Genomic DNA, 26,782 nt, shown 5'->3' with positions numbered 1-26,782 from the left:
ACAGCATTAAAAAGTCACGCGTCAGCCAGGGAAGTACTCTTATTCTGTCTCCCTGCAGAGCAACTTGGAAGTGCTGATGGGATGAGGGCTGTGAGCAGAGGCTGAGCTTTTGCTTGCTGGCACAGACTTTGTGGGCACAGCTACCTGCGTGTCCTAGATCAGACAACAGCAATTTAAGATTTGGCTATTGAGATCAAATTCGGCTGGGCTTTCTGTGTTATGCTAGGTCATAAACAAAGCCTGGGCGTTCCCTCGGAGGGGCCTGCATTGCTATTTTAAACGGTAGAAATGTGTTTTCTGTACACAAGTTTCCGTGCAACCCATTCTCCGTGCTCAGGTGTAGGGATCTTGAACGACTTCTCACTGGAATAACTCCCTGTGGGCGTCAGGAGCAAGAAACTCATTTCTCCCCGTATTCACCATTTGCAGGTCAGTGAAGGAGACCCTGGAATCCAGCCTGTTTGAGGCTCAGCAGCACTTATCTCGGCTGGAGATCGCCAGGAGTCAGCTTGAAATCCAACTTCACGCAGTCACGCAGGCCAAGGAGGTGATACAAGGTGAGAGCCTCATGTTTTTGTTTCTGGGGATCCCCCTGCCTAGGGAAGGTGGTATAAAACCAGCTCTCTGTCCGCAGTGCTTCTGAGGAGTGAAGGAGCTGGAGGCAGATCCCTCCTGCACTGAAATTCAAATGGCTTAAGGTCAGTAAAGTCCGATCCACTGTTTGCGTAGGCTCTGAATCTTGCCATTTGTCGTGTTTGCAGGGGAAGTGAAGTGCCTTCAATGTGAGCTGGAAGCAGAGAGATCTCTCACGAAGCAGGAACGGGAAAACATGGCGCAACAGCTCTTGCGGACCGAAGAGCAGTATAACAATACCCTCAAAGTTCGGGAAACGGATCATGAAGTGGAAATAAACAGGCTCCTGCAAGACCTGGTAGGAAACAATATGCTTTTGAATTCTTCAAGCAAGCTTTGTGGGCTGGCTTTAGAAGAAGAACAGCCTGAGCGTGTGGAATGGCAGCAATCATCTGTCACAGGCCACACGTTGCTAGGCCAGGCAGCAGAGCCAATGGCTCGTACCTGAAGGCACGTGAAGACCCACAGGACTGGGCTGGGACAGCAAATGCAGCCACAGACTCAGTGTGGGCCTAAGACGAGTTCAGCAGAAGGTTGGGTGGTCCCCAGCCAAAGCCTGGCAGCAAAGGGGTAGGATCTTCCCAGACTCCCGTCTACCATGAAGTAGACTCCTAACATCGCTGCCAACTGCAGTCACGGAAACCTGGCTCCTTTCTTCCTGTCCTTTCACGGCTGATGGAGGTATTACTGTCTTTGGGCTTGAAGCGTATGGAAAAGGCCCCTTCTTCGTGGCCTGCCTTGTGACGAGGGCATCAGGGTGCAGGTCTCTTTCTCGCCCTGCAGTCCATCTGCACCTTTGTGTTGAGGAAAAGGGAGGTGAGCTTTGAAAGTAGAGACTCTGAGAACAGAGGAGAGAGGTGCTAGGAAACAGGCAGCCATCAGAGAGGGGAAGGTAACATCTCCTTTTCTTCCACCTGCTGACCTCCTTTTAAGTTCCGTGGCAGGACATGATTTATGGAGGGCACAAAGCCACTCCTGTGCACTGTTCAGGTGGGGGGTTGTGGGAGGGATGAAGCTTCACATTTCTTTGAGGAGCTTGGCTGGGACTTCATCTTGACGTCTTTTCCTCCCCTCATCAGGCAAGCGAGCGGGAAGGGCACCATGCAGAGCTGCAGGAGATGCTGGAGCAATGGGAAAAGGAGAAGGCAGAGACAGAAGGGGAGCACGAGAAGCTGCTGCTTGATATGAAGCAGAAAGTTGCTACCATGCAAGCTCAACAAGAAGAGGAACGAACCAGAGTCGAAAATGCCAAGCACGAGGTAAAGATTGTGGAAGGAGAATTTGGGTGGGTTTTGGCAAGGCTAGAGCTGTGGGAGATGGCTGGATATCGGGCTGTGAGGAGCATGCCCTACATGGCTTCTGCATTGAATTTGGTGAGGCGAAAGGCGTGCAGGGCTATCTTTGGGACTAGGAATGAGAGCTCTCCTAGGAAGCCGGGCAGAAATGTCACCTTTCAGTTTAGATTTTTGTGCTGCTATTGTAGTCTGTTTTTTTAAGACTTGCCTCAGAGTATCTTCACCGTTCTCTTAAGGGTCCTCTTTTGATGTTTACTGATATGTGTTTACAGCCTTAACGCCATTAAAGACCAAACTGAGTTTGTAGGACCGAATCCCCACGAGGACGGGGGTTTTTGTTGACAAAAGAAAAATCTTTTTAAAGACTACCCTGAAATATTTCTGAGCAGTAAAAGAGAGGTGTCTTCTGGGCTGTGTTTTAAGTCACTCGCTGGTGAGCTGTTTTGTGCCCCGATCTCCCGTGCCAAAGCAACCCTGTCGTGCAGTGTGAGTCTTCCTTGTGTCCTACCCAAAGTCCTGTTTATGCAGACTGCCTAGGGACAGCAGTCCCCCCAACTGTGTCCACAGGTATTGAAATGACAGGGCAGCGCTCAGAGATGGCAGTGTGTCCCCGTAACGTCGGTACTTTACCAAAGTCTACTGAGTACCTTAAAAGTGAAGTAATTTTCACCAAACCCCACTTGGAATACCTGAGTTTTCTGAAGGAGCTTCTAGCTTCAGCCCTCTGGCAGCCTTGCATTTTCTCTACTGCTAACTAGGTGCAAAAGTCGCTCTTGAAAGACAAACAGGACACAGCAGAAGACGAGGGATACCCTCACCAGCAAGGCGAGGCACTTGAGAAATGCCACACATTTTCCTGTTAGATGCCTAAGAGTTTGTTGGAGATTCAATCACAGGTGGACCGTGGATGGACCATGTTTATCCTGCCAATCTCACTCAGGAAGCTGTGTCTCCAAGAGGGCAGATAATGACCTAGGAGACCAGCAGCCTAGTGCTTTGAGAACGTGTGACCCATCACCCTGAGTCTTGCCACACAAATTTTGTATGGGAAGTTTAACCCCGTCTTCTCATTATTTCTGTGCAGGTCCTGCTGGAAAAGGAGCGTGAGAAGGACGCTTTATTAGAGACGCTACTCCAAACTCAGGGAGAGCTAAGAGAAGCCCGCCGGCAGCTAGAGCAGCTCAGGCAGGAGGTGACAGAGCAGCGAGAGGATGGGCAGGCAAGTCTGACTAGTAGGGCAGGTTGAAGGAACAGGCCGCTGGCAACTGGACGTAAGCTGAGAGAGAGGCCGAGAGCGGCAGGTAACAGAGTGCAGGGCAGTAACAAGGAAAAAAAGCATAAGTCCTGCGACTGAGGAGGCAAGGACTGCTGCAGGCACTGAAAGCACAGAGCCTGGTAAGCTCCAGAGATCAGCAACAGCAAGGAAGGGTTACAATGGAAGCAGAGCTGGGCAGAAAGAAGTGGCTGAATGAATGTGATTTTGAGACGCAAAGAGGAAAAAGCAGAACCTGATGGCAGGTCCCGGTAACTTGCTCTCCATTTGTGTTTCCAGAACATCACAGAAAAGCTGCAAGCAGAGCTGCAGGAAACTCGGAGTAAGGTCAAGGCAGTGGAGAAGAGGCACAAGGAAGAAATCCAAACCACCAAAGAGGAAATGAATATCCTTCTTCAGCAGAGGGATGCTCTACAAAAACAGGTGACTGAATCAGCAATAGCTACCCCAGTCATCAGACAGGTGGTCTCTGCCCTTGTTGCCTTGCCATTGCAGAGCAGGCTGGTGGGGGAATGCCTCTGAGTGCCATCATGCTGTGGTCTCCATCTCAGCTGGTCTGCAGGAGACTTAGTGGTCAGCTGCATCTCAGCTGCTGCCCTGGACAGATGGGCTAGTCCTTTTGCCTGTTTGCCAGCAATCATCAGAATGGATTTCTGCTGGCCTGTTCCTGCTAGCCTTGTTCTTTAAGGTGGTTTTTCAGATGAACATGGTGACCCCCTTAGATTTTTAAACGTCAGCTGTACCCATTGTGAGTCTGGTACTCTCAAGATAGGGTGAAATTCAGAGTCGTTCTTCCCCTTTCCTCACAGTACATGAGATGGCTGACAGTGACAAGCTGTAGTCTTTGACCGCTTTGTTATGTTTCACTTGAGGTGGAAGAGTTGACGTCTCAGCTAGCAGCCTCCGAAGAGTCTCTAAAGAAGGAGGCAATGATTCTACATCAAGAGGTGGCGTCTTTGGAAAGGAAACTCGAGAGCACTGACAAGCAAAGAAAGGATGTCCTGGTGAGGCTGGCAGATGCTGTGAAGGGCCATTTCTTACATAGTTGCTGGCCTTCTGTTACTAATTCTAAGGAGCAGCTTGGTTTTTGGTTTAACTTTTCCAGTTGTGTTCTTCTGAATAAGTAGGAAAAGTTCCCATAGTCACATAAAACTCCGTTGTGATTCAGGGTGCTTTTTTTCCTCACTTGTGAAGATTTCTGCCCTTGAAGCTTTAGTCAAAGTAATTTCAAACTTGTCTCTATTTACGTTGCATGGTTTGGGCAATTATTTGTGTCCAAAGCCATATTTAGATTTCTAGGTATCTGGATCTGGAAAAAGGGGTGAGAAGACCAAGTTTGCTAATAACAGAAAGCTGTTCAACATTGTTCAACATGGAGCAGACAGTAGGGAGAAAATAGGGACATTTGAGAAACAAAAGTGCTGCTCTAGCTAAATATGTGTGTCTGCAAGGGGAAAACTAGTCCTGATTTGAAACACAGAATGACAGACTGTGATCCGACCGTTCCTCCTTCAGGAGGGGACAGTGGGGTTCTAGAGGATGGTACCATGAAAACTCTACACAGTAGAGGTCCAAAAAAAAAAAAGGGAAATCAGATGTCTCTTCCCTTCCTCCCTAATGGAGAGAACATCATCATGCCACTGCCTAAATCATGCTTAGTCTGGACTTTAAATCCCGGCTGCAGTCCTGGCAGCTCCTCCCCAAAAGAACACCCTAGAGCCAGAAGAGGTTCAGAGAAGGGCGAAAAGGAAGATGGGACTGGCTGAGTAAGCGGGCAAAGACGCAACCTAAAGAGCGGCGCAGGAAAGGTCTACAACATCCCGAGGGGCCGGGAGAGAGGGGGCAGCGATCGTTCACTCTCTTTTCCAAGAGATGAACAAAAGCCCTCTGATGAAGGTAGTGAGAGCCACGCTGCAAGCAAGTGACAGGAGGTGGTATACTTACAGCAGCGCAGCCCTGTTGAACTCCTTGACAAAGGGTGTTGTAAATACAGCAAGTCTATATGGGGTCAGGAGGAGACTGTGAAAGTTCTCACAAGCTGAAACAGTGCTGGGGTTGGGGAGGGGACGTATCATGTAAGTCTATCCCACGCTCAGGCTTTCTTCCATGGGTATGCACTTACAGGCACCGTTACATACAGGACACTAGCCTAGACAGTTGAGCCAGTGCAGCTTTTCTTACATGTTCATATTTTCCCACTTGTCCATTTACAATGACTCCAAAAATCAGTTTTGGACAGAGTTTGATAAATACAGTACAGTACTCAAATCTTTTTTGAGTGACAGTAGAAAATTTACATCGAACAGGGAAACCAACTGAATAGCTCGAATTTTCTCCTAAAAGCTGAAACTTCAGCCCTTGCCTGCCGCTGGAGCAGGAGTTCCAACCTAGTATGAAAACAAAGCATATGTAGATGGAATTATTGACTCCTTTCCTCCCTGTTTTGCAGCATGAACGGGACAGACTGCAAGCACTTAACGAAAAACTCGTATGGGAGATAAAACTTCTTCAGGAATCAGTCACAGCCTCTGAAACACGAGCAAATGCAGCAACAGATATGAATCACTCCCTTGAACAAGAACTTCAAACTACATTGTCTATCTTAAAAATTAAAAATGAGGAAGTGGAAACACAGTGGGAGAAAATCCAGATGCTACAGAAAGAGGCAGCAGAGGTAAAAGCTTTGCAGGAGAATCTCACTCGTATGACTGCCACCCTGTCAGAGAGGGAGGGAGAAATGAAGTTATACCAGGAAGAGATGAGAATGCTGGAAAAGCAGAAAGAAATGCATAAAACTACTCTCGATCAGGTTATTAAGGACATAACAGAGAAAAACCAGAAGACAGAATCCCAGCAAGAACACATACAGGAGCTGGAGAAGCAGCAAGAAAAACAAAGGATTGCTGTAAGCAAAATGAACAAAGACCTGGAAGAGAGAGACCGGAAGATCAGATCCCAGCAAGAGCAGATACAGGAGCTGGAGAAGCAGCGAGAAATGCAGAGGACTGCTGTCAGCAAGATGAGCAAGGAGCTGGAGGAGAGAGACCAGGAGGTCAGATCCCAGCAAGAAGAGATACGGGAGCTGGAGAAGCAGCGAGAAGCACAGAGGACTGCGGTGAGCAAGATGAGCAAGGAGCTGGAGGAGAGAGACCAGGAGGTCAGATCCCAGCAAGAGCAGATACGGGAGCTGGAGAAGCAGCGAGAAGCACAGAGGACTGCGGTGAGCAAGATGAGCAAGGAGCTGGAGGAGAGAGACCAGGAGGTCAGATCCCAGCAAGAGCAGATACAGGAGCTGGAGAAGCAGCAAGAAATACAGAGGACTGCTGTCAGCAAGATGAGCAAGGAGCTGGAGGAGAGAGACCAGGAGGTCAGATCCCAGCAAGAGCAGATACAGGAGCTGGAGAAGCAGCGAGAAATGCAGAGGACTGCTGTCAGCAAGATGAGCAAGGAGCTGGAGGAGAGAGACCAGGAGGTCAGATCCCAGCAAGAAGAGATACGGGAGCTGGAGAAGCAGCGAGAAGCACAGAGGACTGCGGTGAGCAAGATGAGCAAGGAGCTGGAGGAGAGAGACCAGGAGGTCAGATCCCAGCAAGAGCAGATACGGGAGCTGGAGAAGCAGCGAGAAGCACAGAGGACTGCGGTGAGCAAGATGAGCAAGGAGCTGGAGGAGAGAGACCAGGAGGTCAGATCCCAGCAAGAGCAGATACGGGAGCTGGAGAAGCAGCAAGAAATACAGAGGACTGCGGTGAGCAAGATGGGCAAGGAGCTGGAGGAGAGAGACCAGGAGGTCAGATCCCAGCAAGAGCAGATACAGGAGCTGGAGAAGCAGCGAGAAATGCAGAGGACTGCGGTGAGCAAGATGAGCAAGGAGCTGCAGGAGAGAGACCAGGCGATCAAATGCCAGGAGGGGAAAATAATGATTCTAGAAGAACAGGGTACATCACAAGTGAGAAATCTGCTCGTGGATCTTGATCATATGAAAGGAAACTTGAAGGAGAAAAACGTAGAGCTTATGTCTCTAACTCAGCAGATCCAAGACCTGGAAAAGGAGAGCGAACAGGTGGAATCTCTGCATGCAAGCCTTGAACACCTGAGGGCAGTTCTTAAGGACAGAGAGAGTGAGTGTGATTCCCAAAGGGATCAGTTAAGACTCTTGCAGCAGTACAAGGAACAGCAAGAGGGGCACCTGCAAGAGCTTCGTAGTAAAGTAGAAAAGATGACACTTTCATTATCTAAAAAAGATCAAGAGCTTGAATTGCAACAAAAGCAAATCCAGGAAGCTGAAGGAGTCATGAAAATGCAGTTAAGGACTGTCCGTGACCAACTGGAGCAGACCTTAGAAACCTTAAAAGAAAAGGACAGACTCATAGACATCCTAAAGCAACAAACACGGAACTATGAGGACAAAACAGAAGAAGAGATGAATGTCTTAAATAGAGACTTAGAATACACTAAGGCAATACTGAAAGAAAAGGATTTCATGATTGAATCTCAGAAGCAGCTGATTGAGACCTTCCAAAAACAGGACTCTGAACAGCAGAAGGAAATTCTGCAGCATCTTCAAGTGGCACTAAGGGAACAAGAACAAGAAATTCTATCCCTTAGAAAGCAATGTGAGGTATGCAAGGAAAAGGAGGAAAAGCATGAAGCTGAGCAAACAGATCTTCAGGCAACAAAACTGACTCTGAAAGAAAGAGAAAAAAAGATAGAGGTTCTGGAGGAGGCTATCTCTAAGCTTCAACAGCAAAAGGAGGAGGCAGCGATGCAGACTAAAGCCATACTGCAAAACCTAGAATATGCTGAATCTTCTCTACAAGCTAGAGATCGAGAGATAGTGTCTTTGCAAGAGCATGTCCAGGACCTTCGAGAGCAGAAGGAGTTAGGAGGCAAGCAGGCCGAGAGCCTAGAGCAGGATCTAGACAAAATGAGCCAAATAGTAAAGAACGACCATTTGGAGTTCCTCAGGCAGACAGAGCAAATGAACATGTTCCAGCTTCGTGAAGAAAGCATGAAAGTAGCACTAAGGTCATGCCAGAAGCAAGTGAATCTGCTTGAGGAAGTGGTGAGGAAGAGAGATGAAGACAATGAAACTCTTACGCAAAAACTCCAGCGCCAAGAAGAAGAACTGAAGACCTTGCAGAATCTCCAGCTTAGGCTAACCGAGAAGAATGAAGAGGTTAGACACCACAGAGAGGAAGAGAAGCTCCTGGAAGAAGCCTTGCCTGAGAGGGAACGAGAGACCAAGGCTCAAGGTAAGCAAAAACAGTTAGAAGAGGAAATAAGAGGTCTTCGGGAAGATCTCCAGCATGTTCAGCAGACTCTGACAAAGAAGGATGAAGAGATCAAGTACCAGAGAGACAGAGTCAGGTATTTAGAGGAGACTCTGACGGGGAGAGAACAAGAGCTTAGGAGGCGGAGTGAACTCCTGAAACAATTAACATCAGCTTTGCGATGGAAAGATGAAGGGGAGACCCTAAAGAAACAAATCCAGAAACTCCAAAAATGGGAGGAAGAGGAAGCAGAGAAGAGGAAAGTTCTCCAGGAGAGAGACTGTCTCTTGAAAAGGCAGGAGGAGCTAATCCAACAATTGGAAGATAAGAGGAAAGCAAAGGGGGAAGAATTGGAACGTGTGATTGCTATTTTGAAGCAGAACGAAAGCGGAGAAATCGAATGGAAAGAGAAGGCACAAGCACTGACTCTTGCCCTTACCAAGAGTGAAATGGCCAATGGGTCTCTGAGGGAAGAAATAGCCATCCTGCAGAGTATGGTTTCAGAGAGAGACAAGGACCGGTTTCATCTTCAGGTAGGCACTGTGATTGATCATCAGCCAACTAAAATGTCTATAAAGGATTCTAAAAATGTTTCCCATAAAGATATGGGAATATATATTCCCATAAATATATGACCTGCTTGGCCAAAGAAACCATGATTGCAGCCAGCAGGCTTGCCTGTCTGTATAGCTTCGGCCAGAGACCATTCACCTGCTAGAAAGTTTTCTGTCAAGCCCAGAACTACAGAGCTTGCCGTTAAAATTAAATCAAGTGCAAAAGTTGGGGGTGGGTAATTGGTTCTTTCCTGTCTAGGCAAGTGTCCTGGTGTCGGCTAGGATAGAGTTAATTTTCTGCCTCGTATCTGGTATAGCGCTGTGTTTTGGATTTAGGATGAGAATAATGTTGGTAACACACAGATTAGTTATTGCTGAGTAGTGCTTACGCTGGTCAAGGACTTTTCAGCTTCCCATGCTCTGTCAGGTGCACAAGAAGCTGGGAGGGGACACAGCCAGGAGAGCTGACCCAAACTGGCCAGAGGGGTATTCCATACCATATGACGTCCTGCTCAGTATATAAAGTGGGGGGAGTTGGCTGGGGGGCAGCGATCGCTGCTCGGGGACGGGCTGGGCGTCAGTTGGCATGTGGTGAGCGGTTGCATCACTTCTGGTTTTTTTCCTGGGTTTTGTTTCTTTCTCTCTCTCTCTCTCGTCATTTAACTTTTCATTACAATTTATTATTTTTTTTAAATTTTATTTTATTTTATTTCAAGTATTAAACTGGTCTTATCTCAACCCACGAATTTTCTTACGTTTGCTCTTCCAATTCTCTCCCCCATCCCACTGTGGGGGGGAGGGTGAGTGAGCGGCTGTGTGGTGCTTAGTTGCCGACTGGGGTTAAACCATGACAGCAAGCTTAGCCAACGTGTCGTGGTTAGGATTTGGCCTGGGAAGGAAAGGGCACAGTTAGCCAGACTAATGTACTAAACTTAGTAGAATTTCATAGCGATGGCTGAACAGCAGCTACACTGATGGTGCTTAGAGGATGCTTTCAGGGATGTAGATTTCTGAGGTATTGTGATCTGTTGATGGGAAGCAGAGAAGTGTCAAGGGCAGGAAACGTGAAAACAATGGGCGATTTCAATTGCATCCATATAGTTCAGGTATGCAACAGCATTAGATCAGGTAATGCAGTTGCATCCATATAGATCAGTATAGTGCTGATAATCAAGGCTACATTTATAGATGCTGTCAGAGATTGCTTCAAGGAGCAGTTCATCCAGAAACCCACGAGAGGGGAGGTGGCTCTTGACCAGGTTCAGAGCAGGGCACAGGGCTTGGCTGATAAGGTGATTTTTTTCAAAGAGTAGTTCTGTAATGATGTAACAGGTAAAAGGAATAGAGAACAAAACTGCAGTATTTTATCACTGCAGAAATACGTGCTTCACCTACATCTTGCATATTGTTTGGTCTTCCAAGGACAGCGAGTAGAACCGTAGATAGGAGGATACACAGTGAAGGACAGAGAGGATGACCAAAGATGTTGAATAGCTTCCCTAAGAGGAACATGTCAGTGTGGAAGTCTTCATGATGGATGAGAAATGGCTGAGAGAGGGGGAGCTGGAAATACTACAGACCTTTGTCAAACCGTTAAGTGGCTGAATAGGAAATGAATGCTTCCAGTCTCTCTCAAAACCAGAATGGGGGACACTGAACAAAAGTAGCAGGAAGCATGCCCAGCACAAACAACTCCATTTCTTCAAGGTGATCGGGAGGAGGGCCCCTAGGAAAAGAGTGTGTTGTTTTAGCCTGTGGACCAGGAGGGGAAGAAGGGACTTGGCACTGTCCATTCCCGAGTCCGGTCACTCTCCCCGACGTGTTGATTCTGGCCCTCCTAACCTTTATGTGGCACCAGCTCACGTAATCTCCTCTCTGAATACCCAGCAGGCTATGGCAGAAGGGGAGCAGCGGCTGGAATCTCTGCAGCGAGCAGTTGCCAGGCTGGAACATGAGAAGGCGGAGCTGAAGCAACTCAATGCTGAGCTCAGGAGGACTCTTGAGCAGGTAAAACAGGCTTTCACTGCCTCTGCAAAGCCTCACGGTCCTCTGGAACACAACACGTTTCCACAAACAGCACTTTGGAGTCCTCTGCTTGTTTCCTTCCCTCTCCCACTTCCCCCTCTGGACACACACTTTGTATTTTCTCTCTTCTGGCACCCCATCGCCTTCACAAATGCACATTCGCTCCGGCACCACCCTTCTTGCCCCAGTGTCCCCATACATACACATTTGACTCTCTTGTGTCAGGAGCTGGTCCTCTTGCTCTTTCTCTTCCATGGCCTACAGCAAGTGCTTTTTACCCCCAACGTTCTCTGGTGCAACTAACGGTCTCTGAGCAGACATCTCCTTGCCTTGATGTCCAGAGGTCCTTTTGCTCCTTGTTTGGTGGCAGGTTTCTGTGACCCTTTCTCCTGTCCAACGTGCAGGTGGAACGTGAACGGAGGAGACTGAAGAGATATTGCAGGGGTCGGCCGCTGCCAGATGCGTGCGGATTTTCTCTCTCTGAGTCTGAGCAGCACAAGATGCCTGCTTCTAGACAGGTGAGAACAGAATCTTACTTGGTGGGAGGAGGCTCTGGCCATACGGAGGAACGAGGGCAAATCCCAGTGGCAGCAGCCCCCCAGGACAGACCTAATAGAAGGCGAATACAGATCACGGCCCTGACCAAACTGGAGACCAAAGAGAAATCCTTGTCTTTTCTCCACAGGAGGAGTCTCGCGCTCGCTGCAGTCGATTAGCTGAGTTACAGAACCAGGTGAGGAGCGGGAAAGCTCTCATCAAAAGCCACTCTGGCTGTACTGATGGGCACAACTTTGCATGATGCTACAGCCCGAGTTCTGTTTGGCTGTCAGGAAGTGAGTACCCCAGGCAGTGTCAGTCAGACACATCTGTTGGCCGTGGCCAAACAACATCATTCACCCTGGTCCCGTCTCTGACTTGCCTAAAGGTCAGGCAGGGTGGGAGAGGGATTGGAGGGAATTCAGAAAACTGGAACTCGCCTGAAAATAGAGAATATTCTAAGGATGTTCCCTTTGAGTCTTACTCATCCTGTTGACTGCGTCCATTGTCCCTTGACTTCATTAACAGTGGAGCTTGCATCGTATCAGAGCTCCAGGGATCTGAGGCAGTGCCAGAGCTTATAGCCCGCAGGCAATCGTTAGCCGCATATTGCTATGCTGTGCTAATCATGATCCCAGTATCGGACCGAGTCGGAGACCTAAGCACTGTATGGCCATTTGTGTTACCAGTGCAAGGATGTACGTTCCAGCTACTGAACCCTACCGCATCCTTTGACAGTGGTATTGGCAGCAGCAGCAGTCGCCAGACTTCTCTCCCATCTACTTTTATGGGTCTGGAACACCCTGGTCTCCCTGGGGAGGTGGATCTTCACAGGCGTTCAGGGCAAAATGCATATAATATTTATGTCAGTAAAGTACACGATGCTTAGCTCTGGCCAGTGAGCCGAGACTACTGCTGAAGCCATCAAGGTACATCTTGAGGATGTTTTCACCAGGAAGCCTCCGTGTCTGAAGTTCTGTTGCTACAGATAACTAACTGAACCCCCTTCCCCTTGCGACTGTTGTGTCTGCCTGCACTGTGGACCTACTTCAGCAGTTCAGCAGGAAAATGGAGGTGCTCTGCTCAAAGAATAGTCCTCAGCTGGCTCGTTAGGTCTGGGAAGCAGCGGAACTGGAACTTGATCTCGGAGATGCTCTTAGCAGCAGATGGCCACTTGTCCCACTCAGACCTCTGGGCTACCTACCAGAGCGTGGGAGGGTTTTTCGGGCTCCCAAGCCCAGTTTCAGAAAGGTGCCCGTATTATTTCAGAGAGAAGGTCAGATCTGTCCCTCTCTCCAGCGGTGGTGTGCCCTAGCCTATGCATAGCTGTGAAGTCCCCACCGTCCGTGTGCATCTCCTGCACTCCAGAGCAGGCAGAGGGCAACACGCCAGAGCCGCTGTGGCTGCACTGCACTGCAAACCTAACAGGAGGTGAGAGCAGCTGGGCCTCTCCCACCAAAAAGCCCAGCAGGCACAACCCCGTGTTGCCAGGAAAGAACAGAATTTGAGGAGTTTCAAGGCCTCAGCAGTCCTTTAAGGCTCGTTTTCCCCCGGGCTTTGCTCATCAAATTACGCTCTGCTCGTTTGCAAAATGCTCTCAAGTTAGGAAAAATGAGGGTTTGCTCCCTTTGCATGTGCTAGCTGTCAAGTTGTTAAACGAGACCACAACAGAAGAGTTCTTCACTACCTTGTGTAACCAGTAGTCCTCCTGCTGAGGAAAAAGTGTGGGGCACTAAGGTGTCAGAAGCCCACATCTCTCTTTTGAAAGAAAGAGTTGGGTTACTAAATCCTGTAGGAACCTCTGTCTTTAATATACGTGTAATGTCTCAGTGTTGTACGTGTGAATGGTACACCAGAAAGAAACTTGAATTGTTGATAATCTGAGTGCAGTTCAGGGTCAGTCTGGGAACCCGCTACTTCCCATTCCACAGGGACAAAGCGTCCGTCAGGGCTGGAGTCAGAGGGTGCGTCTTCTTCCCTGACAGCCGGTACCGTGGAGCTACGGATGGTCCTAACAGCGTGGGCTTGTCTGAGCTCGGCCTTTTGCCTCTTTCAGGTGTCCCTTCTGCAGACGCAGCTGGCCCAAGAACGAAAATACAAGCAGGACTACATTGAGTGCTGTGCAAAGACCAGCCAGGAGCTGTCAGACCTTCACCAGGAGCTGTCTTGCTCCTTAGCAGCCGTGGTCAGGGAGCCCAAAGCTGCCGTTCTGGAAGCAGAGACTCGGAAGCTGGATCGGTCTCTGAACCTTAACTCGGCACTGGTATCTCTGGACCATCAGTCTCCTGAGAGACAGCCGTTGCCTTCAACAGCCAGGCCCGCCAGAAGCGACGACCTGAGGTAACAGGACCAGTGTACAGCAAAAGGCCTCAGGAGGAGCCAAGCCGGGGACCTGCTGTAGCAGGTGACGTGTGGCAGGGCCTTGGTTCAAGGCATGAGTCCCGAAGTTAGATAGAAGTTCGGAGCACAGTGTTCACTGCAGGTTCCCCTGCAGAAGCAGTGCTGGGACAAAACTGGTGCTGGCTTGTGTGGATGGGGTCATTTGTTCCTTTACACAGGTTCAGCTTCTCCTGGTCAGAGACCTTTGCTCTCTCCATCTCGTCCACTTTACCTCACAGAACTTCATTCTCTTGCTCCAGCTACAATCACAGAAGCACAGAGGAAAGAAAAGACAGTAAGATTTACTAGCAAGAAGGTTTGGCTTGGACAGGTGTCCCAGTTTCAGCTAGGATAGGGTTAAATTTCTTCCTAGTGCTGTGTTTTGGATTTAGTATGAGGAGAATGTTGATAACACAGAGATGTTTTCAGTTGTTGCTAAGTGCCCTCCTAGTCCAAGGACAGCTCCCGTGCCTACTGACTGAGCTAGGTACACAAGGTGGGAGGGAACATAATCAGGACAGCCAGCCCAGCTGGCCAATGGGGTATTCCATACCATGTGACGTCATGCTCAGTATATGAATGGTAGGCGTGATCCAGGAAGTGCCGATCGCTACTTGGTTATCGGTCAGCGCGGGTGGTGAGCAACTGCATCGTGCATCACTCATTTTGTATATTTTATCATTATTTATTATTACTATTTTCCCTTTTCTGTTCTATTAAACTGTCTTTATCTCCACCCACGAGTTTTTCTCACTCTTACCCTTCCAATTCTCTCCCTGTCCCACTGGGGGCGGGGGGAGTGAGTGAGCGGCTGCGTGGTATTTGGCTGCCTGCCAGGTTAAACCACAACAACAGGAAAAGGAACATTTCCGTATTCGGTCAGTCATACCATCAGTATTTTCATTCACACTGAAAAGCAGCAGCAGCTGGAGACGCACCGCTGGCAAGACCTTTGGCAACTCTGCTCACCTGCAGCACAAGTTTGTTCAGTTGCACTTTATCCAATGCAAGAGCTTCATTGACACTGCTCATGTTCGCTGTTGCAACACGTAGATCAGCTATTTCAGTACTCAGCTTATTCTGAGTCAACTCTGCTACTGACTGCTCTTGTCTCTTCAGGCAGAGAGAACAATTTCTGTGACCTGAGATGAGGAATGAATAGCAACACATGCTAAAACATCTAATAATGATGAAAACTAGGATTAAATATGAACAAAGTCTATGCTGCAGAATGACTTTTCGAATAAAGTGCTCAGCCTCCAATGGTCAGCTGAGAAGAACATAGCATCTCCTTACTCATGAACCAGCCAAGAGGAAAAGCACAGTAGAAATCTGTCTTTTATAGATACAATAGGGGTCAAACTTTATCAATTCTTGAGACTTCCAGTTAGGTATATGGGAAATGTGAATATGGATGGATAAAAAGGGAATTAACCTAGCAGAGGCGGACCTTTCTCTTCAGTTACCTAAAGACAGAGAAACACCCTCCCTCAATTTCCAAATTACGCTTCCTTCTGGGCCTGGGGATTGTATTTAATGACTGTGCAGAACATCGAAAGAACATGAGACCAAACGTTGCATACAAGCATAGAAAAACATCCACACAAACAACAATAAGTGAAGTGAAATCACCTCACCGGGATTTCACATTCATGCAGGCAGAAATAAAACAAAGTAAAAAGGACAAAACTTCCTTACACATGGACAAAGTTCTTTTTTTTTTTTTTAAACACAGTTTTAATTTTCCAGCATTTCCAGTGTTTCTTGTTCCTTCAGAGACATGAATATCGCATAAAGACAGGGAGGAAAAGTGTTAAAACAAATGAAATATCCAACACTTACTCTGCAAAAAAAAAAAAAAAAAAGATTATCAGGAGACCATCAGAGGTCCTTGGGCATAAAGATTACCGTGGTATAAGGATCTTTAAGAAATAATTCTGGGGTCACATAAGATTCCTTTTTTTCTGATAAAGTCTGAGATGTTAGGGGCTTGATTTTTCATAAAAAACCCTCAGGACATTTAGAATGCCAACACAAGTGAAATGTGGTTTGAATCTATTTCAGCAGCTGTTACCCTATGACGAGATAACACACTTGCATCTCCTAAGAGCATGAGATTCATAGGCCATCTGTTTCAAAACTTTGATTCCCTTTAGTCAACATACATGTCTCTATTAAAACACATATACATACGGTATTGTCAATAAATAACTCAGAATATCCAAATGTGGTTGTAACTAATAAAACCTGAGAGTCAGTAGCTCTTAAGAAGGACCTTCATGAGGCTTACCCATTCACACAGTATTTAAAAATGAAAAAAATTGGAGAGCAGTCTGATTTCAGTGGCTACTCATTAGCATTCTCCTGATTAGGAAAGTAATTGAATTTAGCTAACGTTAGCAAACTTCAATCTTTTTTTCCTCGTCTAAACAGGACCTCTGATCTTCTCTGTCTTAATGGAAGGATTTCTGCCAAGCCAAAGAATCGAGGCTCATGGATGTGAGAAATGGGATGAACTCCTCTGGGCAAGGCCGTTCCCTGCCTTTTACCTATATTCCTCTCACATTCAGCTGGTGCTGTCAAACCTCACCTTACGTTCAGTATTAGAATCTATAAAGCAGCATTTCAGGCAAATGATTTCTGGGGACAAGATATGAGTATGCAAGAACAAAAACATAGGCAAGGACAGAGAACTGTGTATGGAAAAGGAAGCCCAAACAAGAAATGAATAATCCCCGAAAAGTAAGATTTCTCTGGGACACATCTATCCTAGGGCAGCTACGCAAACAAAATACAAGGACATAAAGATTGAGCTACACACAATTAAAGCTAACATAACTAAACAGAAATAAAATTGCACCTTATGCAGTGCTGGTTCTGGTTTGCACCTGTGTTAGCCCCATGTCTCCTCTTACTTCTTACTCTACTTTCTGAAAGAAGCCCTTTCAACTTGTTCTACCCAGGAGAGATGTTACAGTTTTGAAGATGTTAACACCACGCACACGACAAAAGTTCAGAAGCTCAGATCAGGATGACATTTACGGTCAGATTAATGAAGTGCTTCTGAACAGGACCTTCACACTGTCACAAACATGCCTGTGCAGACTCCCTCGCTGGAGACCTGTTAAACACCAGCAACCCTGACGATAAGGAGAGAGTAACAGCGCAAGAAACTGAAAAGCTGGTGTGCTAGATTCCGTATTTGAATAGCACCAACAAATAAAAGCATGGACTCGGGTCTAACCATCAGTTGTACAAACGTGGTATGGCTACTCTGACATGAGGCAAGGAGAGCGGTGCAATGGAGCGAACCTTCCCAGTACGGACATTCTTGTTCACCCCCCTACTCTCTACTGATTCAAATCGGCAGGGGCAGGAGCAAAAACACTGTCAGTCATCACAGTTTTGTGCCAAATAGGTCTAGTAAAATTATTCTTCTTACTGGACTGTTAATGTGGTTTATGATGATGATGGTTCAGAATATTCAGACTTCTCTTAGACATTCAACTTCATCCTGCGTGACATTCTGTTCAGTGTATCAGTAGAGGATTAATGTAGACCTTATTAAAGGGATCAAAAATCACATGCACATAAGTTCTTATGTGGAATTATGATCCAAATGAGCTATTTCCAGGGAAACTCACAGCGCTTTGACCAATACTGGTCTAGATCTTTATCTGTCATTAAAGGGGAAAAAACCCTCCTTCTTTCTGTAAACAAGGAAAAAAAAAAAAGATGGATTATGAAGAAGGGTTATACTGAGGCAGAAAACAGTCTCAGCTTCACGTACAAAAAAAAAAAAAGACCAGGCTCTGAGCTGTCCATTTTCTGCAGGGATCAGGGAAAACTCTTTGTGAATGGCTTCCACAAAGAACCATCTGCGCAAGCTGGGACTCTTCAGCGGCGGACAGACACGGCCCGTAGGCTGGCACAGGAAAAGTCTACGACATCCTGAGAGGCACGGAGAGAGCGGGCAGCAACCGTTCACTCTTTTCCAACAGAGGAACAAGGGCCATCAGATACAGCTAGCGGGAGCAAGGAGGAGGGGAGGTGTTTTTCCTTACAGCAGAGCAGACCTGCTGAACGCCTTGCAAAAGGGTGTTGTAAATGCAAAACGTCTACATGGGTTCGTGGTGAGATGGGAAAAGTACCTGAAAGAGAGCCACTGAGGGATCTCAATAGAGGGATCTCAAAAGGCTCAGGAGATCCCGAGAGCTGAAAACAGTTGCACATGGAGAAAAGCCTTTATTCCTCATTATTTAATGTGACAGAATTCCCAGAAAGTGGGAAGTTTGTCTGCCCATCATCCCTCCTCCTACTCCTCTTGACTGTCCTCAAAACAGTAATATTCCTAACTCTGCCTCCAAAAGGTTTGCAGTAACGATATAGTCCTTTCTGGTTTTTACCTGTATCTTCTCCAGTATAAGCCCTTCATTTTTCAATTCAGTTGTGCAAGACTTCGGGGCACGTGCAATTAGAGAGCTATCCTGACCTCACCCCTCCTCGATGTACGCAAAGTACTCGCTCTCAGGACAGCCAGCTTGCATTCCTGCCTATTACAGAGAAGAGATGCAATGCAGAGATGCTTCTCGTTAACTCAGATACATGCTGTGAAGGTGTAAATCCTGGCTGTAGGAAGGCTGCTGTTGTCATGCTAGTTTAAGCACATAAAGCAAGTTCTGGGGGAAGAAGTGAAATATTTCATCAGAACAACTAATACTGTGGGGAAAAAAAAGGCAAGTTTTTGCACAACAGTGCTTCTTCATTTCATCTTTAGAAACTGTGCTCAAAAGCTTGCTGGTTTTTCTCAAAATACACCAGCTACTCTCACAAAGCACATTCACATTCTCCCCCTGACCTTTGCCTCAGTGGTACCGGTTAAACTGGAGTGAATGATAGGAAGGGGAAAAAAATCAGACTGAAACTAAAGCTCTTTCTGAAACCTTCACTACAAACTTTACACTTCAAAAAGTTGATCAAGGGAACTGCAAACACTCCATTAAACCACCAATCTTCTTAACCAAGTTCCTGTTAAAGATACAAAGCATAAACTACCACTATTACTCTGGCCACTGGGCATTTATATGTGTACTTGCGGAAGTCCCTTTAAACCTACATGTTACTCTAAAAGTTCTGAATTGCTTTAAAACTCTTCTGAGAGACTCTCCAAAATATCCCTTCCAGAGATATTCAGGTCCTGGACTGAACACCTTACCTGAGGTTGTTTTACAGCAGAGCAGCAAAGTTTTATGGAACAAGTGGGACTGTTTCTGGCAGTCTCTCATTCTCCTCGAAGTTCTTCCACACCCGTGCGGCAGCACCTCCAGAAACCACTCTTCTATTTGTTCATGATGGTTCTAAACCTCTTCGACAAAACTTCAGCGACGTTCTCCCCACTGAAGCAGTCCTCTTATGGTCAGCAATGCAAAGACAGTCAAAGAAAACAGCCAGATACGCCTGGAAGCAAAAGGCCACAATAAACAGGAAAAGAAAACACCATGTACATGAGATTGTTGGAAACTTTTTCCTGGTGCAAAGTGAACATTTCCAGCTACCTGCAGGAGATAGTAATCTTTCACTAAAAGGTCTGAATCTACATAAATAAAGCAGTTGTGCTGGTGCTTGGATTTTTCAATTTTTGTTTAAACAAGATAGACGCCAAGCAACTCATTTTCTTAGGTGACAATATCAGCAGATGTTGTCCTAAAAGAGGTACGAATTTCCCCTCTTTCTCACAGGCAGTCATGTTGAAAGCCATAATGACATACTGACGCCGATAATAACTGTTTTATACAAATTATTTTAGCGCACATAAAAATGGGAAGAAGGAGGAATTGACTCTACTGGCAGGGAACTGCCTGTTGCTGCAGGAAATACAAAACAGTATCACAGAAAAGGAGTGGAGAAAGTAATGGAGAGGGAGAGTGAGCCGGGCAAAAAAACCCTTAATACAACAAACATCGGTGATCCAATGTATACACCCACGAAAATAAGCTGCATGCAAAAATAAAGCACTAAACCAACAAAACAAAACCCAAAAAGAAAAAGGTGGTTAAAACTTCATCCTGGAATTTGAAAGGGATAGGGATATTAGGTGCCAATCCTCCCTGACGCTTACTAGCAATCACACACACTCTCCCCTGGAAGACCTGAATGTCCCAAACTCACGTGCTACATGACACATTCAATGTCTGGGCAAAACTATTGCTGATGTTAACTGCACGCCTGATGAGAATGGAGATGCGCAAAATTCCAAGCGCATGACAACGGCCCTCAAGAATCTCCCCAGTGACACCCACCCTTGGACCCTTGCTACCTCCAGCGTTCCCCTTTGAATCTTTCCTGTTCATCACACTTTTTTTGACAAAGGATCCCATAATGGTTCGGTACCCATGATGATGCTCAAATCACAATGTCTGGCTTTGCGAGTAAAAGGTTTACTTTCCAGAAATAAAGACAGCAGTCTCCAGGAAGAGTACAGGCTTTTTTTGTAAAAAAAAACAGAGCCTGAATTAAAAAAAATTTAATTCAAGGGGGCCTGACTTCTAGAAGGCACTTGGGTACGCAATTTGCATGTCCAAGTGTTCTGGGTTTGGTAACCCTTCCAATTACAGGGTAGTTACACAGTTAGCTGGTATATCTTGTCCTACATTTTCATACACCAGTTGCAAAAGCCACCTCTCCGAGCATTTTCAGCTTTGACAACCAACTCCAACAGTCTCGCTTCCACTGTTTTTCTAAAGAACGTTTCACATCTCCAGCACCTCTGCTGGCAAGTTGTTGATTACTGTCATCTCCAGCACCCACTGGTGGCCTCTGTTTTAAGACTAGAAGGGCAGGCGGGACAATCTAACCTCAAAGCAGCTGCCTCTCCTCCTCCAGAAACCTCGCCAAAAAGACTCGCTAGCTGGACGGTAGGAAAAGCTAAGCTTCTCCAGCCGGCATGCTTCCCACCAGCCCACACAACGAAACACAGCATTATCCCCTTCCCACCGCTCTTCCCGACTCTCCTGCTGAACCCCTTCATGGCACAAGCACCTTGCTGAGCCCAGGGGTTGTTATATTACAGTCCTGTGAACACCTACAGCTGGAAAAGGAGAGGAACGCCCCGACTCTGCCTTTTCACAGTCATCACCATCATGCAGCAGGTTCACAGCAAAACCCGTCTCTCACCTTGTTGACCTCTAGGAAACCACACACTTGGCAGCCCGTGTTCTTCTGCTCCTGCATTTTCTGGCTAAACCCTTCCCTCTTGCACTGCTCTATGGCATCCGGGTTCTTGAAGGCCCAGCCTCGCCGCCTGTATGCTGCTCTGACGTCGTCACAAGTCTTACACCACCTGCAAAAGCACAAGCACCATCTTACCATCTTTATCGCTATAAAGAGATGCTCCAGCTCAGGACTTGAATCCCTGGCGGATTCTTCTTCAGCAAAGCAGTAAAGCAAACATCAGGGACTGGACCTTGAAAGTTGGCCTAACGCTCCTGAAGGAGCTCGAGCTTCTCGATGTACTTTTTGAGATTTTGGCATGAGGATGCAAGCTGTTTGAATGCAGTGCCTGAGTCTGAAAGGGCTTTGCCTGTCCATTGAGACAGTCACATCACTCCTCGGCAAAGAAATCTCCTACAAAAACGACATCGGTGTGCCACAGTTCTGAGTCGTAGTTTGGAACTTCCCCGTCTGAACAAAGCATCGGCCTGTTTCTGTTCCTCCTTTTCTCTGTTTTTAGGCCAAGACTGTCAAAATGGGAGGGAGGGTTAATGGCAAGCTTTCTTCATTACTTTTCTACCTCTGGGTAACACCTTGGTCACCCAAAAAAACACTTTTCCTTCTTGGTTCCAAGTTTTGCTGGGCCAAAGAAAAAGTTGAAGGCGGGAATCATGAATCCCTCAAGATGGAAACATCTCTGGGGAAGGACCCAACTTGACAGGTGGGACAAACCAAGTTACTAAAGAGACAATAGCAGCGAAGGATAGTCCGGAACCTATGGACTATCACAGATCCATTCTTAGCGGAATCTGCAGGTAGGACAAATGAGAAACACCAAATGACACCCGTTGTTTCTGTGAGCGATGAATGGCTGGTCTTTGCTCCCGTAAGGATGCAAACTGACTTGAGAAGGCAAGGCCATAACCAGGTTTTAACCCAAGACAGCTCACGTAACGGTGAAATAATTTACACAGTTCCTCTCTGGACACCAAATAACCCCAGAAAAGACACAGTTTGCTGAGATACAATCTTTGTGCCACCGCAAAGGCAGTGCAATTTGCCCTTAAACAGAAGGGCACGTAGACAATCTAGACAACCTAACTGCATGTTCTCAACAATCATGAGCGCAGCTTCCAAAGACGTACCAAAACCACAACAGTTCTCATCGTTCTCTGAACACGTGCCCAGGAGAATTTCATTGCACAGACCTTCACAGACATTTGGGAAAAAAACGTGCGTGCCACAGAACTGTATGAATTCAAGCGCTAAGAAGATACAAAAAGGTGTGAAGGTTACCGAATGTCCTCTGACTCTGCCCCGTAACAGCTCTCGCAGCGATCAGCATCCAAAGAATTTGGATCAAACGCTTTTTCTTCTTCTTTCCCCAGCTCCAAAACAAAAGAGGATTCAAAGTGATGAGGCATGTCTGGAAATGCTGTCTTGAACCCTTGTTTTGTTCTACGCACAGTAACTGTTCTACACATGAACGCAATGATTTTGTGTTGGAAGCTGTGCATCCTGCACCCAAAGCCCACCTGAAATGGTACGCATAGAGCCTGCTGAGGTGTGAAATAAGACCAATTAACAGAGCAGCATTTGTCGTCTCACGAACACCCTCCATAGAAAGAACTGGCCATCTGTAAGCCTTCCCGGAGCATCGACCAGATGTTACTTGCGCAAAGGCTTTGTTAAAACTTTCTCTAAAGTAGACCCAATCAGTACACTGTGACTGATACAGGACCTGGTACACAAAATTTTAAATAGTTTTTGGGCCCAGACATTCAACCTGTAATGCCACAACCTGTGAATACAGAAAGGCTGCTGAGTGACACGGCAGTAAGAACACTATCACCACATTCCCACGACAACCGGAGAAACCCTCGTACCTAGCGATTGTTCAGCTCTCGGCTTAGTTTAGCCTTTCACCTTCAACAACAGAAAAGTTAAATCCGAGTGATACAAATCAACAAATTTAGTTTCTGCTGATACACAGAACCACACTATGTCCCAAAAAAATGTAATAAGAAGCTCATGCTTTGGAAAGGAAAAGTCAGGACAGTATTACTGTTAGATGGCAACGCTTTGCCAGAATCGTTTCTGGTTTGTATCGAAGTACAATGATGAGTCATAACATGTAAAAAAAGGAGAGCAGAGTTTTATGTAGCCAAGGACCACTTACTACAACCTGTAACCGATAAATCAACTAAAATATATTTATCGGGTACGCATCAACACACACAAAGTAGATGCAGTAAGGTGCAAGTGTAGGCTTGAGAGTCGAGTCACTGGAGCCTTCCCTGGAGAGAGGCTCTTTCCTCCAACCAGGTCGTCCCATTTGTCAGCCTGCTGTGATTTGAAGATACAACCAAAGCCAAGTTTTGCCAGAACAGCTCCTTGATTTCTAGTAATAAAACACCATTAACTCAGCAGCTCTATTCCTGAAACGCATCCACGAGTCCTTGTCATAATTTCAGAGGGACTAGGCAAAGATTTGCCTCGCAAGAGTAGCAAGTATAATAGGAGTTTGTCTGATCTGCCAGTGTAATAGATCTGCGTGCTATAAACTCTCCAAGGGTTTATGGTGGTTAAATGCTTCTCAGCTGTCGCTCGTTCCCTGAATCTCAAAACAGGCATACAGTGATGGGAAGACTAGCACAGCATCCATGCAAGAAAGGCAGAATAGCATCTTACCATGCCTCTCGACCTCCGGAGTCACACGATGGCCAGCTTTGTCCCAACCTCGCTTAAACGGATTGTGCTCTACATCCAGCTGCTGCTCTCCTGCTACGTCCACGGCATCGATGCTCGAATCTGAAACCCAAAGGGCAAGGAAACTGGTCTATAAACACACATTTGTTATGGCCTGTGGCAGGCTGAGGAAGCATTCAACCAGTGAAAATACAGAATCTTTCAGCCAGGGGGATAAGAACGTGCCAAACTGGAAGAGTGCGTATGGCTGGGGCCAAGTGACGTACAGGAATAAGACGCACGCTGCAGCACCCTAAAAGACCCTTCCAAATAGGGGGTTTGGTCTGGTGTACAAGAAGGACTGTTTCCAACTGCCGCAGAAATCGTTATCCTCAAAGGTAAATACACTTAAGGCAAAAAACCCAAACCAAACCCCTCAAAGCCCATAACCATTTTCACAAACACTGCCTCAGGAGGTAAGCTTAAAATTGGTTGAAAGCCGCCTCCTACCTCTACCCCCTCACCCTTCCCCCTTCAACGCCAGCACATTTCCTTGTGATCCCTTTTCACAAAGAAGATCGAGAAGGTCTGTGGTCTCGGCCGGTACCGAAGCACCGTGATGCACTTGCTGGCTACACGCTCTCTTACAAGACTGACAGCTTCTCGCACAAAACAGCAGAGGCTCCCAGTCTCTCCGGTCTTCCCTTGCCCTTTTAAATGCGAGGAAGGCAAAGACCAATAATATCTCGGGCGGTCAGAAGGAAGTCAGACTCGCTACACGTAGAGCCCAATGCCTTACCCAGAGGAATTACTACAGCAGAACAAGAGGCAGGGAAGATTAGTGGACAGTCGGATAACGTGTACAGCAGTAATACCCAGTAAGACTTGCAAAATTTTCCGTCGCTTCATCCAGCAACTTTGTTTTGAATTTAGTTAAAAGGTAATCAGATTATTCAAGCTCATTCTGATTTTAAAGTTTTGGAGACAGGTTATCACGTGGCATTGGCATTACAGTCAGAGTTTAAGCACAAAAATCACGGAAAAGTTGTGCCTCGTCAAGTAACTTCCAAAGGAGACTCTAAAGCTTTTCAACAACAATACAGTCAAAGCCTGAGTGCCAAGTGAACTCTGTGCCAGCTGTTTCAGTGTTACTGAGCTCCCTGACAGAGCACACCACCACACAGAAATGTAAGTGGGTTTATATACCTTAGCCTCAGTTATAATCTAGAAAAATAAGACTGCCTGACTGGAAGCACTGGTTCAAGCGCCCAGCGGGCCTGGCTGGAATCACCGCGTAACCACAAGGGATCACCAGTTCCTCCCTGTCCGTGGCCCACGCAGCGGTGCAGCGCTCGGAAGCACCAGGCACACTGAGCCTGTCGGGCCCTCGGCAAGTATGGAAATTATCCCCAATATTCAGCAGCCTGACTCACAAGCACAAGGCACACGTGGAAAACTAACATCTAGGTTGATCTTCAGTTCGTGTCCCCTCGATTTGTCAACGTACAATTCCGGATGAACCTAGGAACAAAGGAAAAACAAAGGGTCCTGTCTCACTTGGAAGCCAGTCAAAAGGCCTCTTTCCCTCCACCGCTCTGGCTCAGGAGCTGATTTTTAAGACGTGGGATTTGCGAGACCCCTGAGCTGCTGCCTCCCACCCCTTCCACGGTAGCCAAGCGCTCGCTATTTGTAATACTTTTAAAAAAGGGAACAATTTGGGAATCTTAGAATTCGGGGTGGGGACGGGCTTCCTGCACTCGCTTTCTTTCCCTCGTACTGCCTGCTTCAGACGGCGAGAGGAGATTTGGAGACGCTCTCCTGCGACAGCCTCACGGGAGGCCACAAGCCAACCCCTGCGCCAAGCGGCTTTCGGGGGAGGGCAGCCCGCTCCCGCCGCCAAGGCGACCGGCTGGGGGAGAGAAAAACCCCCCGACAGACCTGCGGCGGGTGAAGCTGCTGCCTGGGCAGCCCGGAGGCGGCGGCGGCGGCTCGGCGGGGGGGCGGGGGCACGGCAGGCCGCCCCGGGCCGCGGGGCCGCCTCTCCGCCGGGGCACCGCGGGCAGGAGGCAGCACCGGGGGGCCGGGCCCCCCCCGCCGCCGCCGCCGCCACTCACCTCCTTGGTGAGGTAGTACTGCAGCTCCGAGAAGAAAAGCAGCACCGCCATGAGCCCGCTGACAACCCTCACTGCCGGGGAGACCAGAACCGCCGTCAGCCCCGCCGGCCGCGGCCGCCCGCCCGCCTCGCCTCAGCCCCGCCTCAGCCCGCCCGCCACCGCCCCGAGCCGCTGCCTCCCGCCGCCGAGCGCCGGCCCGCAAGGCCCCCCCGGCCGGCCGCCGCCCCACGGCGAGGCCCGGGCCCGGGCCCGGCCGCCCTCACCCCGCCCGCTCACCTAGCGCGCCCCCGCACGTCTTGACCCGAAAGTCTTCCGGGGTCTGGGGAAGGCATCGAACCGCTCCAGCCGCCACAGCGAGCCCATGGCGCCGCGCCGCCCGGAACCAAAGCCGCCTCCCGGGGCGGGGCCGGCCCGAAGCCGGCCGAGGGGGCTGCCGGGCAGGGGCTGGGGCTCACGGTCTCCTGCGGGGCGGGACGGTCCTCGCTGCCGCCTCGCCCCCTTCGGACCCTCCCTGCCGACGGCCCCCGGGCCGCTGAAGGACACCCGAGAGACGCTGACTGTGCCCACATGGCTTGGCTGGAAGGGGCTCGGTACCACGGCGAAGCTGCGGGGGAGAGCACTTCTCGCTCGGTTTGGCATCCTCCCCGGCCCATCCATTGCCTCCGACTTTGAATCCTTTGACCCCTTCATTTGGATAACACCTTCATTTCCCTCCCTCGTCACAGGGAACGGCTATGAACTCAAGAGTTAAATCAGACAACGGCTCCTAACACCTTACTTGTGCATGTAAAAAACGAGTACAATC

General features: G+C 47.9%; 1 protein-coding gene and 1 pseudogene across 6 annotated transcripts in view; one reads left to right on the top strand and one right to left on the bottom strand.

The window, feature by feature from the left end:
• The window catches only part of LOC142089593 (uncharacterized), a 29,169-nt gene extending 14,467 nt beyond the window's left edge, over positions 1-14,702 (top strand). For 3 of the 6 annotated variants that reach the window (XM_075166245.1, XM_075166249.1, XM_075166251.1), the window contains 11 exons: positions 430-557; positions 762-931; positions 1,713-1,892; positions 3,013-3,147; positions 3,481-3,624; positions 4,074-4,205; positions 5,651-9,004; positions 10,913-11,032; positions 11,455-11,568; positions 11,736-11,783; positions 13,644-14,702. In XM_075166245.1, coding sequence (XP_075022346.1) covers positions 430-557; positions 762-931; positions 1,713-1,892; positions 3,013-3,147; positions 3,481-3,624; positions 4,074-4,205; positions 5,651-9,004; positions 10,913-11,032; positions 11,455-11,568; positions 11,736-11,783; positions 13,644-13,931 — 4,813 coding nt within the window. In that variant the 3' untranslated portion in view covers positions 13,932-14,702. The remainder of the gene's footprint in view (positions 1-429; positions 558-761; positions 932-1,712; positions 1,893-3,012; positions 3,148-3,480; positions 3,625-4,073; positions 4,206-5,650; positions 9,005-10,912; positions 11,033-11,454; positions 11,569-11,735; positions 11,784-13,643) is intronic. The other 3 variants (XM_075166247.1, XM_075166250.1, XM_075166248.1) reach the window with 3 other exon arrangements.
• Positions 14,148-26,402, bottom strand: LOC142089595 (endoplasmic reticulum-Golgi intermediate compartment protein 3-like; annotated as a pseudogene).
• Between the last annotated feature and the right edge of the window lie 380 nt (positions 26,403-26,782).

This window comes from Calonectris borealis, chromosome 17 (assembly GCF_964195595.1).
Source record: "Calonectris borealis chromosome 17, bCalBor7.hap1.2, whole genome shotgun sequence".
In the NCBI taxonomy this organism is placed as follows: Eukaryota; Metazoa; Chordata; class Aves; order Procellariiformes; family Procellariidae; genus Calonectris; species Calonectris borealis.
The sequence above is the reverse complement of the archived record's forward strand: the minus strand, read 5'-3'. Positions and strand labels throughout refer to the sequence as shown.